The sequence below is a fragment of the Aotus nancymaae genome, unplaced genomic scaffold (genome assembly GCF_030222135.1).
Source record: "Aotus nancymaae isolate 86718 unplaced genomic scaffold, 86718_ANA_hifiasm-v0.15.2.pri h1tg000018l, whole genome shotgun sequence".
In the NCBI taxonomy this organism is placed as follows: Eukaryota; Metazoa; Chordata; class Mammalia; order Primates; family Aotidae; genus Aotus; species Aotus nancymaae.
Window position 1 is genome coordinate 22642987 of NW_026988430.1, and position 20682 is coordinate 22663668.

A 20682-nucleotide genomic window follows, 5' to 3' on the forward strand; every position below is an offset into this window, starting at 1 on the left:
ACCTAACAAATATAATTCAGCCAATGTGCAGAGAACTACTTCATTTTATTTAATTTTTAATTTTTTTTCCAGACAGGCTCTTACTCTGTAACCCAGGCTAGAGTAAAATGGTGGGATCAGAGCTCACTGCAGCCTTAATTCCTTGGTTCAAGCAATTTTTCCATCTCAGCTTTCCAAGTAAGTAGCTGGGACTACAGGCACATGCCACCATGCCCAGCTAATTTTTTTTTCATTTTTTTTTTTTTAAGAGACAGAATCTTGGTATGTTGACCAGGCTAATCTCAAACTCCTGGCCTCAAGTGGTGGTCCTCCCATCTCAGCCTCCTGGGTCACTGGGATTATGAGCACTCCAACCTCATTTTATAATGTGTCATTTCTTAATCACATTAGTAAATTTATTTACTAATGGGGAGGACTTAAATGAAGAGTGCTAGAAAATACATCATTTTATCTCACAAAAACACTTTTAAAACTATAAGACAAATAATAATTTACGAAAAAACCCAGCTACCGAGGTATCTATGCATTTACAAATAGCAGTGCAGTTTCCTTACTAAAACATATCCTCTGTGTATGTGTGTGTATACGTATGTGTATCAATTAGAAGGGTTAGAACAGTAAATATGAACCAGAAACTAGCAGAGCAAAATAAAATGTCACCTAATTATATGACCTGATTAATGGTTAGAAGCTATAGCTAACCCCAACAATTTTTTTTTTAATAAAGCTGGGTAGCTACTGACTAGCACTTGCTAACTAAAAAAAAAGAAAGAAAAAAAAATCCAGACTTCAAATAATTAAGAACTGAGCATTTTCTGCAGGCTTTCTCATAATCAAGTAATAAGTCAATATTCAGAACAGCAGAAATACTCAAAGCTGAAAGTAAATAATTAAGATGAATTGTACGGAATTACATAAAATTTTGTCTACCAGCTACTATAAAGCACTGTGCAAACCAACAGTATGAGTAGTTGCTGAGTTATATACCCCTCCACTAAATACAGACATCTAAACAGGTACAAAGGATTTATAAAATGTTGCAGAAACGAGGACACATTGAAAAACATATCTGTGCACAACAAACTAATGAGTCCACTACATAGACTATGGTTCGCAATCTATTTCAAATGTGCCATATTTTTCTTGCCTCTTTCATTCAAATAATATTTATGATGCCAGGCACTGAGTCATTGTTTTCTAATTACATATCTTTTAGGTCCAAGCTTGGAACTGATTTCCTTTTGAAGAGCTGTCTCCAGTACCTCAAAACCAGGCTAATATTTATCCCCTAGCATGCTGTCCTTACTCCACAAAGGGTTTTCCTTCCTTAAGACCCTGTTTGTGCATTTGTAACTAACCAGCAAGCAGACTATATGCATAGGGACTATCTCTTATTAACTCAATTACCAAGACTTAGCCAGACAAGGTGAATAGAGTCACTAGTGAAAGAGGTATCTTCCTATGTGTTAGCTGAAACAGGTGAAATCATATCGGAAAGCATCAACCTTTTCGATAAAGGGTTCTAATACGTTTTTGTAGCGTGGATCCTGTTACCAATACGGTAAAGCCTAAGAACCGCTTTCTTAGAATGAAATTATTTAAAACACAAAATAAAATACCTAAGATTTAAAAAAATTAAAATATAAGTATTCTAAGTGCTTTTTTGTTAATATATTAAATTATAGGCTCTACCATAATTTTGAAGCATAAGCAATAGTTAGAGAATTACAAATAAATGTGAAATCATATTTTAAAAACCATTATTTTCATCACTCACAGGTTTACAGGTACAGTTAACTTATCGGATATCTACATGGGATTACTTCCAATGACATTAACAGGCTTCATAGATTGCTATATGAAACAACTATGTAATATCAGAATAAGGAAACTGTATACACCATGAACCATTTCAAAGTGAATAAATTCCAGAAGAACTTCAGCAAACTCTCATCAAAATTTCTATTAAAAAATAAGGAAAAAAAGTATTTAAAAGTACTGGACTGACCTATCACCTTCATTGTCAAAACAGTGCCTAATACAGTGTCATATATCTATAGTGGGGAATAGTTCAAAATAATTCACTAAGTTTCCTATTACTCTGAGACACCATGCTAAGCAGTAGAGATACTAAGATTAATGACATCTGATCTCTTTGTAGGAGGAACAGAGAAGTTAGCAAGGGAAACAAACGTTTAAACAAATGATTATCACAAAATAAATTACATCATAGAGTTATAAACCTAGTGTCCCAGCAACACAGAAACATAGGTATAAATATTGCTATTTTTAACCTTATTATATAAACACAAATGTGAGAGGTCAAAGAAATCAAATGGCAAATGTAGATCAAAATTATGAAACCATATTATGATAGAAAATTAATTGAGGATAATGATAAGAGATGACTGCAACACTCTTTATATTGTAAAATACATTCTTCTTATAATGCAAAGTCATAGGAAAAAAACACAGCTGCCAGTGTCAGAAGCACTGTAGGACTATATAAAATGTACACTAACAAAAAGGAGATTTGACATAACAGATGGAATATCAAAATGAGCCATACTGGTTATTCCAAGTGGAGTGCTACAAGTAGCATAACTTCCAGACTGTTTTTTCACATTTAACTTAATTCCCACAATACTCAGAGAATTTCAATATATCTTGCCTTTATTAATTAAATCAATCCTACTGATCACCAATCATGATAAAAATCCTGCTCCCTTAATCAAAGATGACTTAAGATATTAGAGGATAGATTATTTGAAGTGCTTTATAAAATAGTATCTCTATATAATGATAATCTCTTACTATCATTCTTCATTTGAAAAGATGAAAAGAAAGAGAAAAGGATGGGCTTTTCCCATCAATTTTAAGTGATTATAACCATTTCTGAAAACTAAGATTAAAATAGCATGCTCCTTAGATACATCAACCAAATGGGTAAGATCTGAAAAGACTGCAAGTTTCTGATGACTATACCAGCTCTGAAAACAAAAGAGCAGTTTTATTTACAAAGTATTTTTAAAATACAGAATGAGCATCCCTAATCTGAAAAACCAAAATCCTCCCAAAAATTTATGTTCTTCCTATAACACAAGCCAAAATGCTCTCAAATGCTCCAAAACTGGAGGACTGACATGATGCCACACCTGGAGAATCCACATCTGACCTCATGTACTAAGTCTCAGTTAAAACGCAGTCAAAACTATGCTTCCTGCACAAAATCACTTAAAATACTGTATAAAAATCACCTTCAGGCTATGTGTATAGGGTGTACACGAAACAAATTTTGTGTTTAAACTTGAGTCCCACCCCCAAGACAACTCATTATATATGCAAATATTCCAAAAGCAAAAATATATATATATATAGAAATCAGAAAGACTTCTTGGTCCCAAGCATTTCAGATATATAGTACTCAACCTGTAACTTGTTTCCTACTACTGGAAGTATTACACCAACTCCATACTGTGAAAAATGGTCATTTAAAAAAAGAGAGAGAGAGAATTAGGCATTTATACTGCTTTTGATATATAGGAGAAATGTTGTTTACTCCTGACTGATGTGAAAAAATGTTTTCTATAGAAGAATAACAGTCAATAAATGCAGAGACCAGGACAGAATTAAGAAAACAACCCACCATTCTACAACCTTCAATGTAACAAAATTATTAATTAAAAAGTTGCTTCAGAAATAATGTCAAAATGACATACTGCAGAGTACTTGTTAATCTCCACAAGAAAACCCTATTTCCAATAATGTAGATATGTGATTGTCATTACCTATTGATGTGATCAAATATAGCACCACAAATAGGGAGACAACCTAAAATAATGTGTCTCCCATGGGAATCAAATTATGTAGACAGCGATACTTATGAAGTTTAGAAACAAACAAAAACTCCTCAGCCTGAATGGATTTACACCTCTAAACTTAACTTGCAGTTAACAGATATCCAAGGAATGGAGAAATATAAAAACATCATAATGAAAAAAATCTGGCCAAGCATGGTGGCAACACTTTGGGAGGCTAAGGCAAGAGAATTGCTTGAGGCCACAAGTTCAGGATCAGTCTGGGCAGCACAGTGAGACTCTGTCTGTATCTTTTAAAAAAATAATTTAAAAATTAAATAAAACTTTAAAAATTTTACAAATGCAGAATTTAAGACAACTGCTCGTGACATTGCGAAAAAAAATTAAGAGGTACAAATCATATGCTATATTAAAAGGAACTAAAGAGATATAACAAAAAGGAGTAAACCTTAAGAATGAACAGAAAAACAAAGAGCACCACTAAACAAAATCAGAGAAAATTAAATTAGCTTACAAAGTGTTGTAAGTTACACAGAAACTTCAAGTTACAATAAAAGCACTGCTCATATTCATTAATATTCTAGTTTGGAATACTGAAGTTCTTGGAGTAATTATAAATAGAAATTAATATAACTCAATAACACTGCTTAAATGGCTGTTTAATAGATACTTTATTAAGAACAAAACTAATTTTAGAGAAGTATCAAATTTTTACTATAAATTCATTTATTCAATATGATAACAATAACTTTTCTGATATACACTGATGCATGAAGAAAAGTCAGATTCCATATTCCATATTTGGCTGGAAAACCCATTATATAAATGGTCTACAAGAGAGAAAGAGAGAGAGAGAGAGAGAGAGAGAGAGAGAGAGAGAGAGAAACTTACCACTTGTATTAAAAGCCATGCAGCACACTGGCTTCTCATGAGCAGGGAAGTGGGCCACAATGCCATCACTGTCAGAATCCTCACTCACAAGCACCTTCACAAAAGAAATAAAGACAAATGGAGGTAAATATTTTCTCACCAATAACTAAGCTTGAAGACTCTAAGAAGGTACATCACAATACTACTGACCAAATAACGTTTCCACTCTAGTAAATTATGCTTGTCAATATAAGGAGAGAATTCCATTTTAGAATCAAGAAGAGATATAACATGCCCCGAAGCAGACCAGTCATATAAACTCTAAAAAGAGTCAGCTAACTTGACTGTAGATGACAGAAACAATTACTTCTTCAAGTATAGGTTCAGAGAAAAAAAATAATACTATCAACTATTTTCGATTCTTTACAAAATCACTTAGAGCTTTATCCAAGGACAGGAAATATAGGTCTTACTGTGTTATGGCATCTGCTGGAAAATCACAATTTTTTTGCCCATTATTGAAATATAACATGAGAACAGGGAAAATAACATGCTAAACATAAACAAGAAGGTGTATAGAGAAATCACCCAATAACATTTTCATATTATAGTTTGAAAGTTGTGTTCTTTAACTCCTAGTTTACAGAGAAAAATAGAACAACTTTGAAACTACCAAATCATAAAAGCAGAGGTGTATTTTTTTAGTAGGTAGCTCTGTATCTCAAATGGAGTTTCTTTTATTCACTCCTCTTAATTTTTAAGGCTATACTGAAATATAATTTACATCCATATAATTTCCCATCATAAGTTCAACAACTTTTAAAAAACTGTTCTTATCTAATGTTTCAGAAAGAAAATCTATTACACCAATTTTGGAACATGATATTTAGATGCAGAGAAATTTAATTTTAAGTAACTTTGGAAATTGTTCTACACTGGCAATGCTAATTTTTTTCTTCCAAAAATGCATGTTAGACTAAAGTCCTACTATGTGTAAAATACCCTGCTAAGAGCTCAGAATAAAGCCAAATGTTATTCCTGCCCTGAAAGATACAGAGTAAATGACTAGAACAGTTATTCTATCAGTTAGAACATATTTGCAAATATAGCCCAAAAAAACAATGTACTTCAGCACCAAGATAGTATTTGTGTGCGTGAAAGTTTTACAAAGATACAACTTGCATACCATAAAAGCTACCCATTTTAACTTTACAGTTCAATGATGCTATACAATATCATAAAGATCACAAGCCATCACAAAAATGTCTGAAATGTTATCCTTTCCAATCTTTAAAACTTATTGTTCTAGCTAGAACCTCCACTTCAATCTAGCTTCAAATACATTGATTATATTGATCTTTTCAAAGAATCAATTTTAGATTTTTCCAATATTTCACTGTTTGCTGTTCCATCAATTTCTATCCAGATCTTTATTATTTGCTTAATTTGCCTTGCATTGGTTATAACTTGCTCCTCTTTTTATAATCTTTTAAGGGAAACACGTGCATTATTAATTTCAGACCATATTCTTTTCCTAATATAAGCATTTAAAGCTGTACATTTTCTTCCATATAACAGTATCGCTACACTCCTTAAATTTTTATATGTTCTGTTTTCATTTTAATTCAATTCAAAATATGTTCTAATGTCCCTAAGCTTCTTTCTTCGACCCATGAGTTATTTACAAGTATGTTTTATTTCCAAATATTTGGAAATCCTCCAAATTGAATTTTGTTATTGATTTCACTGTCCTTAGAGAAATACTCTGCATGACTTTAATCCTTTTAAAGTTATTGAGATTTGTTTCATGGCCAGCATCTGCTCTATCATGTAAAATGAATGTCCCAGATGTTTTTGAAATTAATGTGCATTCCGCAGGTTTTGGGTGGTCAAGTTGGTAAATAACGTTGATCATGTCTTCTAAGTCTTTTCTAATTTTCTATCCAATTGTTCTATCAATTATTTTTTAATAGAGAAATAGTCGTACATGTTTACTAACATGCATAGGGAAAATTGCAGAGTGCTTATGCCTATCAACTAATGAGAATAAATTATTGAAAGCTTGGGCTGTAACAAAGAGCTAAAATTTCTTCTTTCAATTTTGTCAGATTTTGTTCAATGTTCTCAGGGGCTGTATTGCTAGGAATTTATGCACTAATACTTGTTTTATTAATTATACATATTAATAATAGTTTTCTAGAACAAGTATCACTGAGCAAAAAAAGAAAAAAATTGTTTTATCTGTATTATGTATTAACAATTGTTTTATCATATTGACTTTTTTATCACGAATGAAAGAAATGTCTCTCTTTTACCCTAGCAATATTTCTTGATGTAAAGTCTTTAATATTACTATAGCCACTCTAATTCCATTATGGTTATTGTTTACATGACATATTTTTTTAAATTTCAACTTTTTTTTTTTTGAGACAGTTTCGCTCTGTTGCCAGGCTGGAGTTCAGTGGCACAACCTTAGCTCGCTGCAACCTATGCCTCCCGGGTTCAAGCAATTCTCTTGCTTCAACCTCCTGAGTAGCTGGGATTATAGAAGCATACCCACCACGCCCAGCTAAAATTTTTTTGTATTTTTAGTAGAGATGGGGTTTTTCCATGTTGGTCAGGCTGGTCTCAAACTCCCAACCTCAGATGATTTGCCCACCTCAGCCTCCCAAAGTGCTGAGATTACAGACGTAAGCCACCGCACCAAGCCAAGTTTTTTTTTTTTTAACCCACATCACTCAGAAAATTTTCTTGCTTTGGTAATGTACTATAGCTACAAAATATATCATCATTCAGGTTAAGTTGAAGGAAGTAAGGTGAAAGCCACGTGCAACTTACTGTTAGTCTAAAATTTATTTCAAAACTAAAAGTTAAAAATATAGAATATATTGCAAGCTTTTGAGTGGCTCAGTTTCTGATAAGTAAAAAGTGGTATCTCACTTCTAATTTGCAGCTCTCTTATATTAATAACAAGTGAAGTTATGGGTACACTTTATTTCATTATAGTTGACCTTTGAATAACTCATGTTTTACAAGTGCTAACCCCCGCACAGCTGAAAATCTGCTTATGACTTTTGCTTCCCCAGTATTTAGCTAGTGATAGCCTACTATTATTGACTGAAAGCCTAAATGATGACAAAGAATTGTCAATTAACATATATTTTGTATGTTATTCATATTATAGATTACATTCTTACAATAAAGCAAGCAGAAAATATATTTACTGTTCATTAAGTGAAAGTGAATCAAACTTAAAGGTCTTCCTCTTCAACGTCTTTGAAATGAGTAAGCTAAGGAGGAGGAGGAAAGCCAGGAAAAGAAGGGGTTGGTCTTGCTGTCTAAGGGCTGGTAGTGACAACTAAAATCCACATATAAGGGGACCTGTGCAGTTCAAACCCATGTTGTTCAATGGCCAACTGTATTTTATTTTTTCTGTGAAATATCTATTTCTATCTTTTGCCCATTTTTCTACTTTAAACTTTATCTACAAGATTCCCTTTCCTTTTGTATATTATAACCCTACACCCTATATGTTTTCTTCCAACACAATTAGCATTGAGTATTCAATTTGATGGCAATAATAAAGACAGAAGCTATCCAGCAAAAAGGCACATTAATCTTACCACTACATAAGCTTCTTTGAATGTTTTCTTTATGGATTTCACAAATATAAACAACCAGATACTTTTGGAATAATGTTCTCCATTGCATCATAATCTAGTCTAAAACATTAAACCATTAATGTCAGAGATATTCCAATATAATTTTCCTGAGACATGGAATCTTTACTCACCACTTACCAAAGCAGGATGAACTCTTAAGTCTGTATTAACAACCTGACTACATTAAACAAAGCAGAGCACATGAATTGATATAAGGTGGATAAGCCTTTATCATATGAACAAAACACCTCAGAAGCTATTAAATTATTATGAATAACATTTGCTCCTCAAGCAAGAAATAGCTCAGATTTATGTCATCATTCTGAAGCATTTTATTTCCATTAGAGATTTTGCCACATTGCTAACTTCAACTATATAAACGTGTAAAAAGCAAATTATACCACTTAACTTATTCTGGTCAAGAAATGCTTTTAAATAAAACATGAAAGTAACACAGATAAAAATGGATGCAAAGTCAATCAAATCCATTCGTCCTTAATGCATTTAACACACAATGATCCCATCACCATAAAATCAAACTAATCAATATGGCATCAGAAAGATGGTGAATCCGATTTTATATACTACCATTGTAAACACAAAAAATATTATTATTAAAGGCTCGATGGATTTAAACAGAAAAAGTCAATGTATTGTCAGCTTTTCATATACAATCTAAGTTGTATCTGGAAAAGGAAAAATATTACAGTTTAGGCTAAACATCAACCGAAGGGGCTAAAAGCAATAAATCTATAACATTAACCACTGCAGTTTGAATACAATCTGGTATAATCTAAAAAGAGCCTGTACTCCAACTGAACTACTTATCAGAGAAAAAAACATTTTATTGACAAAAAACAGATTCATGTTAATTAAAAGAAAGTATCATAATGTACAAATCTTGCTTTAAAAATTGTAACTCTTTAAAAATATACATACTAATTTCCCTTTTATTGAAAATCAATTTCTTTCCTGTCCAACAGAAATTTTTAATCAAGTTAAAATTTTGGAATATGTCATAAGTGGAAGATTGGGGCTACCAACCAATAACAGAAAAGGTAGAATATTCTATGCTGAACAACATTTAAGATTCTTAACTTTCAAAAGTTAGCATTTCTATGATTCTTCTTAATCAATGTATTTGTTTCAAATGTTATCAATGCATTTATCACAAACAAATGAACTTTTGCAACTCTGCAATCTATAGTCTATTTACACACTAAAAAATGAAGACTTTCTTTTTAAAGGTCATAAAAAGTTAATGAACTTGAAGAAAAAAATTAAACCACATTTTAAAACATAAGGCCTAATGTTACATTTTTATATATGTCCCCATACTTCCATTCAACTAAATAAATATACAAATTACACCTCTATTTCATCAAAAATGCTGAGATAATATTTTGTATTTTGAAATAACCCCAAATCTCTCCATTAACAAATGCTGGATCTTTAACAGATACATGGACCTAGACAATGTTGAGGAGACTTGCTACCACCCAGTAAATGTGGGTGGCCTTATAGGTGAATTACTTAAGAATCAAAAATCAAAGAACAAAAGGAATTTTTTCACTCTAACACTCACAACACTAAAGGTTAATACATTTCATTTCAATTAAAAAAGAGAACATTTGTGTGTATCCAGATCAACTAATTAACACAGTTATTACAGTCAACTGAAAAGTTTTCCAGCACTTCATTAAAAAAAATACAAATTTGTAACATATTTGGCTAGCCACAAAGACAGGAGAGGCAGAAAATTATTATTCAGATTTCAAGTAAAATACAACAGCCAAATTTAATAACCCAGAATTTCAAAGTTTTTTTTTTGTTTTAATTGCAATAAAATTTTCTTGATGCCATTAATCTTACTATAGGAACTAGCATATAAGTAGCTGCCATATGTAATTTTTCATCAAGATGTCGACCCATACATACTGGAAACATTTTCTCAAAACATATGCAATATTTAAGGTTAATACTTTAACAGCTCACACAGTTTCTAACCATTGTGTTCTGAATATATAATTATATATTCTATACAAAAACTAACAGGAATTTTATTTCACAAATACTGCCTATTCCTACCTAGGTCACTCTAGGAATTGATTTTAGATTGTATTTTTATATCAATGATCACACAGTATCAGAATAAAAAAATTACCTTTCTTTAAGAAACATCTATTTAAAATGAAGACTATGATATAAAAGAAAACAAAGGTAAGAGTGCATGGGGGGAAAAAACACAACCTAGATGTTATCTTACCAACAAGATTTATATGCAAAGGTAATATGTATTTTCATGCTTATAATTACCCATTGTAAATGTTTCTAAAGGTAGATTTTTTAAATTTCAGAACATTGTATCAGAAGATACAAGATTTTATAATAAGCTATTGCCACATATGTATTCTGATATGCTACTTTAAGATTTCACATATTTTTATAGATAAGGAAATATTTGTTATAAACTGTGATACTACTCACTAAATTATGTAACTTGCAACTATTAATTAATTTTATAAATTCCTCTAAATAAGTATGGTCCTACCTTTAAAAAGAAATTTATATGACCAGGGGCCGTGGCTCATGCCTGTAATCCTAGCATTTTGGGAGGCCGAAGCAGGCATATCACCTGAGGCCAGGAGTTCAAAACCAGCCAGGACAACATGGCAAAATCCTGTCCTTACTAAAATTACAAAAATTAAGGCGGAGCACAGTGACTTCCAGCATTTTGGGAGGCTGAGGCAGGCAGATCACTTGAGGTCAGGAGTTCGAGACCAGCCTGGCCAACATGGAGAAACTTGACTCTACTGAAAAATACAAAAATTAGTAGGGCATGGTGGCACACACCTATAATCCCAGCTACTCAGAAGGCTGAGGCAGGAGAATTATCTGAACCCAGGAGGCCGAGGTTGCAGTGAGCCGAGATCATGCCATTGCACTCCAGCCTGGTGGACAGAGCAAGACTCTGTCTCAATCAATCAATCAATAATAAAAACATAAAAATAAGCTAAGCGTGGTGGCACATGCCTATAATCCCAGCTACTCGGGAGGCTGTGGCAGGAGAATCACTTCAACCCCAGGGGGCAGGGAATGCAGTGAGCCAAGATTGCTCCACTGCACTCCAGCCTGGGTAACAGAATGACACACCATCTCAAAAAAAAAAAAAAAAGAAAGAAAGAAAGAAAAAGAAATTTATTAATCTTATAATTTAGGTTATGACAAATGTCATTACACACAAAAAAGAAACAATAGTTGAGTCTCTAGGGTGGCAAGTTAAGAAGAAATAGACTATTATGAACAGAACAGTATGAAACATTACATAATTATGTATTTATGAAACAAATATCCTCACAGAGCAAGAAGAGAATCTCAGAACCTTAGAACCTTGACTTTACCTTCATGTTTGAGACATTAATAATGTTCAAAATAACAGGTTTTAACATGTTACTAATCATTTTTAAAGAAACACCTCATCTGAAATAATCTCAATTCCTAAAATTCCAAATTAATAATCTCCTAGGCCAAATAAATTTTGACTAATCTTGATCTTAGCCCCGTCTTTGCAGGTAACACACATTGCGCACACCAAAAGTTCTTCTTACCTGGCCCTCTCCAACAGTTTCAGTGTCAATAACTGTGATGATGCCTGGGACCAAAGGACTCCGCCGTGAATTACTGTGGATGGCAACGTCATCTTCTGTCACACCTGAAGGCAGTGTGCCTGTCAGCTGAGTCACCACTTTCCCCACCATTGTCAGGCCACTTTTCAATGTCTGTACAATAAAAGGTAAAATATATGACTTCACATCAGTATTTGGATACTACATAGAAATATGCATTTTTTTAGTTTTCCTAATCATAATGTTAAATTCTTTGTTCTCTTACAATATTTTATATAGCAGTAAACTGTCACAGACATTCAGCTTGACTTTTAATGACCTTGAATTTTAATTAGAATATCAGTATTAGTTTGAGGGAATGGCATCAGTAAAGTCTTTAAAGTCTTTTGATATACCAAAATTTATATCTTTAACGACTTTACTGATGCCATTCCCTCAAACTAAGACTTCACCATGGCAGGGATAAAGCCATAGTTAAAAAAATTAAAGAGCTCTGTTTTACATAAGGGTACAATTACATTTTTATAAAAGATATTTCTTTCATTCCCTCCTCTTAATGTATACATCTTAAAATCAATGACATAGAAGTAGAAACTATGAAATGTTCAATTTTTGAAATATTGTAAATTTAATTGTATATCTATTTTCTAGTATGAAAAAGACTGAGACATTAGTAGAATACCTATGTGGAAAAGAATGTGCTTCCAAAGCAAATCTATAAATATGCTGTTATATAATACTGTATACCAAGATTTAACATACAGAAAATACAGTCTCTGTTCAAGATATTAATTACTGGATGAATGAAGTATCATACTAAACTAGTTAAGAGAGTTATTTTCTATCTGGTAACAGAAAACAATTAAAATGTGGTGTTCCTGCTATATTATTTCAATTAAAGATAACTTAAGATGTTTATAATCACATTTTAGTTCCATTTCATTCAAAACAAGAGTAAAACTAACTGATGTAATATATTTTCTTCTATGAAATATCTGATTATCCTCATACACAGTAATAGAAAATTTTCTTTAAATAACAAGTTTTTTCATCTGAAAGGAAGAAAGCTTCAAGTTCCTGAGTCTATAGAAAACAAAATGAAAGGAAGAAAGCTACCAAAGACAAATGTATGTGAGTCACACATTGCTGAAGAGTGTCATCCCTCATTAGAACCCAAACAGGCAGCCTAGAATACACAGATATATCAAAAATTACATTTTGAACAATATTAGGTACATTTTTCCAAGTCTCATGTTGTAAGAAAAAAGTTTCATTAAAATATTTCAAGTTAATCCTCAATGAGGTGACTATCTTTTCTAAAACAATTATGAAAAACAAATATCCTCACCTAGTTCTGGCACATGCTGTGGCTAAATTTGAGAATATAAACTATTATATACATGGTATTTCAAATTTTAATTCATAAATGGTACACAAAGACAGTATTTTATAGAGGTCTAAATGTGATTTAAGCAACAATTAGATTAAAATTGAAAAGGGGAGAAGTATTTTCCGAAGAAATGTTCTATTAAAATACCATAAAACTAGCACTAATAATAGATGCATTATTTTACTGTAGCTATGTTCCACAGTGCCTTTTCCATGGACTACGGACTGATGAAGGCACTTAACATAAACTATGTTGATAGAGTTCCTCAGATACTTCAATTTTATGAAAGAGAAAATTGAGGCTAGGGAAATTAAGCAAAATGGCAGCTCAAACAGTTACCCAATGACAAAGTCAGAATTCAAAACTGGGATCATCCATCTCCACAGTCTGATTTTTAACCACTATCCTGTACTGTCTTGTAATCTATTTCTGTTACTACTTGTGATCTCACATCTAATGAATATAAAACACAGATGTCTGATGGGTAGAAAAGAGGAAAAATTAAGATCCATAATAATGTACTAATAAATACTTAAATTAAAATGACCAGCAAAGCTATCTGCTGAATTCAAATAAAAAGATATAACTTACAGCTCACTAAAACCAAGAGAAAGCCACAAATCAATTGTAATTGTTTTGTTTAGTGCTAAAAACTCAAACTCCAGTGATTATAAAACACATTAGTGTTCTTCAATTAGCAGCCAAACGTTTCTTTCAATAATTCACAAGAAATGACTTACACAAAGTCTGTTAGAGTGTTGCCAAGTAAGCCTCTGAAGGACCAACAGAATCAGGCGCCACAGTGTATTGATGTCAAGAGCAGGCCAGGAAGCCTGATTAACCTCTGAGATGCCTCAGCTGATGTACTCACTCCATTAATGCTAATGGAGATGCTCCTACTGAAATGCAGCTATCCCTTTATCAAAGGAATGCCTTGTAGTTTTAAAGTCTTTGGTTGTATATCCTCCACATTTGCCCCTGAGCCTATTATTTCATGCTCTTATACCAATGAATAGGAATAAAACTAAAAGAACTGGAGCACATAAAAAGTGGAAAGTAATGTACCAAAGCAAACCACAAGATAACAGTAAAAGTTAACATAAGAGAACCAGGGAAAAGATTCACAAAGAGAGAGAAGACAGCAGTATATTTCATAGTCAATGGCTCATATTACATGAACAGTGCTTGATATTTCCTGGGGACAGGGGTGGGAGGGTGTGGGAGTAACTATGACTATTGATGGAGTCATCTTATTAGTGGACAAAAATCTAAACTCAAAATTTAAGTAATCAAATCTGCACTTTGTATAGCAAGTTACAAGATAGTACTATTTATCATAACCATTAACTATGCAGAGAGCCAAGGTGGTTATAGAGAAATGCTGGAAGTTTTCTGCATTTCTAAAGACCCTTGCTTTTAGGGTAAACTTGTTTCCATGTTAGAATCAAGCACATCTATGAGCACTAGTGTCCAGAAGTTAACTAATAATGTTATTTAATGCAAATCTAAATCACCTCACAGTAATTTGTCTCTCCAATTAATTTTAGTAAACAGAGTATGTATATATCTATTTTCTCAAATATATATGAAAAATTATAAAGCCTCAGCAAAAAATAGAAATGGAGAAGTATAACCTGGACAAAAGGAGATGAAAAATTAGACTGAGTGTCCTCACAATCCGAGGTATCTACATAAAAAAGTTCATTAAATCACTGATTAATCTTCACACGAGTACTCACAGAACTAAACTGTAGCTGTAAGACAGCTGAACATTAGAGACTATAACGAAAGTGTGAGAAAATCCGTTATGACCTATAATTCCAATGAGCATGGTACTTACTCTGTTCTGCTGCAAGCAGATTTGCCAAAGGGTCACTAGTCATCTTTAACCTTTCCCATGCCATATCAGTTGGCCTCCCTATCCATTAGTGCTAATGGTGCTGCTCTCACAAAAGCTGTTAGTTGTCATTAAGAAGTTATCAGATAACAAGAAAAAATAGGGGCAGTTTTATTAAATCAATTGACCACACTGGGGTTAACACACATGAAAATAAGATCATAATGAGGGAACTAGAAAATATGGACCAAGATTTTATAAACGTGTCAAATAATCTCATGTGAAGAATTTCAATATTAACTTTTTTCTTTATCACTGCCATAGAAAATTCATGACTCTCATATTTTTTATGAGAAAAGTCAAATTACTTGTGATGAAAATCAAAGGAAAAACATTAGTAGCATAAATATTATAAAGCTGAATTTGAAAATGCAGAAAATGTAAAAAAGATTATTTCCTCTAAGGAGCTCCAAGTGTATATGCAATGAATATATTTATCCTCACATGCAGTGAGACAAAAAAATTAATAATTAATCCTTCTATATAACAAAGTGGCTAATAACCTCCATGAAGCCACAAAGGAAGCCGTCATCAGAAAGAGTAAAAAAGAGTAGTATGTTTTCAGAGAAAGTGACTTAATAAAATAACTGTAAAATTACTTTAAGATAAGAATTTTTCTTAAGCAGCACATACTACATGGCCTTTTAACATACTTTCCACGTTATATCCCAAAAAATTTATCACCTAGAAATAAAAAATGTATTTTCTATTTTTAATAATGACAGACTGGGGAAGTCAGATCAATCCGATTTCCGCTAATAAGAACAACTAGGAAAATAAAAGAGAATATTTTTGCAAAATGCTGCTTGAAAGTACTGAATATTTAACAACACGGTGAAGAGTTACAAGGTCAGAATCAGAAAGAATAAAGAAATCCAGACATTTCAGCTGGGCATTTAGGCCTAGAGGTATCTGGTGATTCTGGGAAGCAGGAGGTAGGATGCTAAGAAACTAAGTGTGTTTTTGATAGCTGGAACTAGAAAGTCATATACGAGAGTCAAAGACCTCTCAAATGGGTCTACCTGGTGATATTCCCTCCAAGTTTGGATTTGAACATAAAGAAATATACAATAGAAGAGTGCACCTACAGCAATAAGGTGAGCACAGCTATTGCAGGTGAACTTATTTAAATAATCTCAATCCCTAAAGCTGGATTATTATTCAAGATTAATACTGTCCCACAACTCCACTGTCATCCCAAACTCAAAACTATTTCTAAAAAGTTTTGAAATAAATTCTGGCAAATAAGTTTCATAGGAGTTAAAAAGAAATTATTTAGGCAGTTAGTGTAAAAAATCAGCCCCCAAATCATTTCTTTTCTAACAAAAAGCAGCCTAAAAGATCAAGATGCAAGCATAGATAAGCAAGCTGGAAGCTTGCATAGGTGAATGCTAGCAGCTGTGACACAGAAAAGGGATCCCTGGAAGTCAGATATATTCAACATAGAGGTTCCCTCTTCCCTTTTCTTTGTCACCGTATGTGCAGGCGACATGGCGCCAGTCAGGTAGAGACTCCAGTTGAATAATAAAAAATTATGTTGGGATAGCCAGCCTCTACATGTGCTATGTAAATGGCACACCTAGTCCAACCAATCCACTACACCCTACGTAAATCAAACACTGCCTCCTCAAGCTCATCTATAAAACTAATCGCATCTTGCCCCAATCCCCGAAACCGGCTCGGGCCCCTCCCTCTTCAGGAGGAAGCTCTCTTCTTTCTTTCGCCTATTAAACTTCCGCTCTTAAACCCACTCCTTGTGTGTCTGCGTCTTCAGCTTCCTTGGTATGAGACAAAAACCTCAGTTATTACCCCAGACAAACAACACCACTTCACAAGGACTCAATTCATTATAAATGAGAACCAGCAGAAACAACACACAGCAGAATCGGACCCAAAAGGGAACCAGACATTAGAGTTATCAGAAACACACTTCAGTATGACTAGGTTTACTGTGTTTAAACAAGTTTGATAATTTGAGAAAAATTTTAAAATCCAGAGAACCAGAAACTATCTCTATTTATGAAGATATTATCAATGAATATATGTTAAATTTTATCAAATAGTTTTTATTCATCTGTTGAGATAAGCATATCATTTTCTCTGGTTAAATGTGCAAATTATGCTCATTGATCTTGAGTAATAAACCAGTCTTACACTGTGGTTTATCTCAAATGGATTGTGACACATTATATATTGTCCTATATACTAGAGAATTGTGTCCTATATATTCTTATACTAAATGGATTGTGACACAGCATATATTGTGTCCTATATATTACTTATGTCCTATATATTCTTATCCCAAATGGACTGTGACACAGTATATTGTATTCTATATAATGCTGTTTTTCTGCAAATATTTTATTTAAGATTTTTCACATCTATGTTCATTGATTCAGACTGTAGTGTTCTTGCATTATAATGCTCTTGTAAAGTTTTAGTATTGAGGTGATCTGGCTTCATCAAACCAGATTGGGCATAATCTGACTTTTCTTATTCTCTGGAAGAGTCTTTGTAATTTTGCCATTGTTTATTCTTCAAGGTTAAAAAGAATTCTCTAGATGTTTCTAGGTCTGGAAACATCTTTGTGGGTTTTTTAAAAAAAAAATAACCCTTACATTCTCTCAAACAGAAAAGTAAAGAGATTACACACGTATGAGTTCTCACAAGTTAACACACTAAGAGGAGTATAACACATAATGTAAGAGTAACAAGGAGAAAAAATATATTTAGAATTATACTATGTAATTAGAGAAGTCATTCAGATGTAGTTACCACACAAAAGTAGAACTGTTTCATACCTCAAAAAGTTAATTTAACTACAAACATTTAGAAGGTAATATCCAATACCTTATTGGGAAAATTACCATTTAGGGGGAGAAATCATTCCAACTTTTCAATCTTTTCTATATAAAATATCCAAACTTTGAAAGTGAAATGAGGGATCCCTCTATGTCTAGAAAAAGTTGTGGGGTTTTTTTGTTGTTTTTGTTTTGTTTTGTTTGAGAAAGAGTCTCACTCTGTCACCCAGGCTGGAGTGCAGTGGCCCAATCTCAGCTCACTGCAACCTCTGCCTCCTAGGTTCAAGCGATTCTCCTGCCTCAACCTCCTGAGTAGCTGGGATTACAGGCAGGCACCACCACACCCAGCTAATTTTGGGAGTTTTGTTTGTTTGTTTTTGAGGAAGAGTTTCACTCTTGTTACTCAGGCTGGAGTGCAATGGCATGATCTTGGCTCACTGCAATGTCTACCTCCCAGGTTCAAGAGATTCTCCTGCCTCAGCCTCCCAAGTAGCTGGGATTACAGGCATGCACCACCACGCCCAGCTAATTTTTGTATTTTTAGTAGAGAGAGGGTTTCTCCATGTTGGTCAGGCTGGTCTCGAAGTCCTGATCTCAGGTGATCTGCCTGCCTCGGCCTCCCAAAGTGCTGGTATTATAGATGTGAGCCACCACACCCGGCCTAAAAAAAGTTTTAACAAAATAATTTGACAATATGTTTTAGTTCCAAAATATTCATACTCTCTGACTAGGAGTCCAATATTATGGGGATATGGAAAAATGTATATATATATATAACATATGAACATGAAAAAAATGTTTTCAACAATATTTAATGACATTTGAGTTAGGTATATTTATTATAAGTTAGAAGGTCAGGGTATACTATACAATTAGATTCACAGTGTTTCTAAAAATTAAACATGCAGACTAGGCACAGTGGCTGATGCCTGTAATTCCAGCCCTTGAGAAGACCAAGACATGAAGATTGCTTGAGTCAGGAGTTGGAGGTTGTAGTGAGCCATGAGCATAACACTGCACTCCCAGCAAAGCAAGACTGTCTCAAAAAAGAAAAAAATGTTAAATATAAATAAATAATAACAATTTAAAATATGCATGTATACACAAACACACATGCTATCAAAAGACAGGTAACTTTAATATTCATTAGTGATTTTTTTCCCTTTATTTTGTAAATTTATAATCTTGAATAAGAATAAGCATTGACATCAGGCAAAAACAATTAAACTAAAATTAAACGTTACCCACTTTATTCAAAAACCAGTTGCAGAAATTTATATATTGCCAGAGCTTATAATGAATTATAACCAACCTACTAATGGCCAATAGCCTACTGAAAATTGAACTAAGATTTTTTGTTTTTTTTGAGACAGAATCTCACACTGTTGCCCAGGCTGGAGTGCAGTGCAATGAACTGCTGGTGCAATCATGGCTCACTGTAGCCTTGGCCTCCAAAGCTCAAGCAAACTTCCCACCTCAGCTTCTGGAGTAGCTTGGACAACAGGCATGCACCACCACACTCAGATTATTTTTAAATTTTTTTTTTTACAGATAGGGTCTCACTATGTTGCCGACCTATGCTGGTCTCAAATTTCTAAGCTCACGTGATTCTCCCACCTCAGCCTCCCAAAGTGCTGGGATTATAGGCATGAGCCACAGTATCCAGTCCTAAGTATGTTAAACATAATTTCTTAGAGTCTTAAAAGTGGAAGACATGAGTATATGCCTCACAGTTCCCAATACTGAGGTATGAGAAAATGGGGAGTCTACACTTGTTATTTTATTTTTATTTATTTATTTATTTTGAGACAGAGTATCACTCTGTAGCCCAGGCTGGAATCTAGTGGTGTGATCTTGGCTCACTGCAACCTCTACCTCCCAGGTTCAAGCAATTCTCTGCCTCAGCCTCCTGAGTAGCTGGGATTACAGGCACTTGCCACCATGCTGGGTTGATCTTTGTACTTTTAGTAGAGAGGGGTTTCACCATCTTGACCAGGCTTGTCTTGAACCCCTGACCTCGTGATCCACCAACCTCGGCCTCCCAAAGTGCTGGCATTAATAGTGTGAGCCACTGCGTCTGGCCTGTACTTATTTTTAAAACATCTTAAGTCCAGTCTCACTCCCTCCAGCAGGTCCACAACAAAACACAGACTGAAGGTCACTTTGTTTTTATATAAGCACATAAAAACATAAGAATAGCAAACAGGAGCTGAAAAGTCATTCTCCATTCCATAACTGAAAATGACTCAAAATGATCATAAGCTAAGCTATTGTGATCCATGTGTATGAAACAGAGAAGTTGAAAAGGAGTCTAATACTTGAGACAAAGATCTCATTGTTATATTTTGTGGATAAATAAGGAGACTAATACTAAAGATGCTTTCTAAATACTCTCTCTTAGCTCTTCATTGAAATAACCATCGTAATTTTTTACACAAAATTAGAAAAGTGAGCAATCTTTATTAAGATCTCTGTAATTACTGGGTGCGGTGGTGCACACCTATAACCCCAGCACTTTAGGAGGCTGAGATGGGCAAATTGCTTGGGCTCAGAAGTTCAAGACCAGCCTGGGTAACATGGCAAAACCCTGTCTCTACAAACTATACAAAAAATTGGCC

The 20682-nt window shown here is 33.5% G+C and overlaps 1 protein-coding gene across 7 annotated transcripts in view; it reads right to left on the reverse strand.

Moving 5' to 3' along the window:
- Positions 1–20682, reverse strand: part of BCAS3 (BCAS3 microtubule associated cell migration factor) — a 695431-nt gene that overhangs the window by 460148 nt on the left and 214601 nt on the right. For all 7 annotated transcript variants that reach the window (XM_064378433.1, XM_064378430.1, XM_064378431.1 and 4 more), the window contains exons 12-13: positions 11959–12129; positions 4710–4803 (exon numbers count right to left, since the gene is read on the reverse strand). In XM_064378433.1, coding sequence (XP_064234503.1) covers positions 4710–4803; positions 11959–12129 — 265 coding nt within the window. The remainder of the gene's footprint in view (positions 1–4709; positions 4804–11958; positions 12130–20682) is intronic.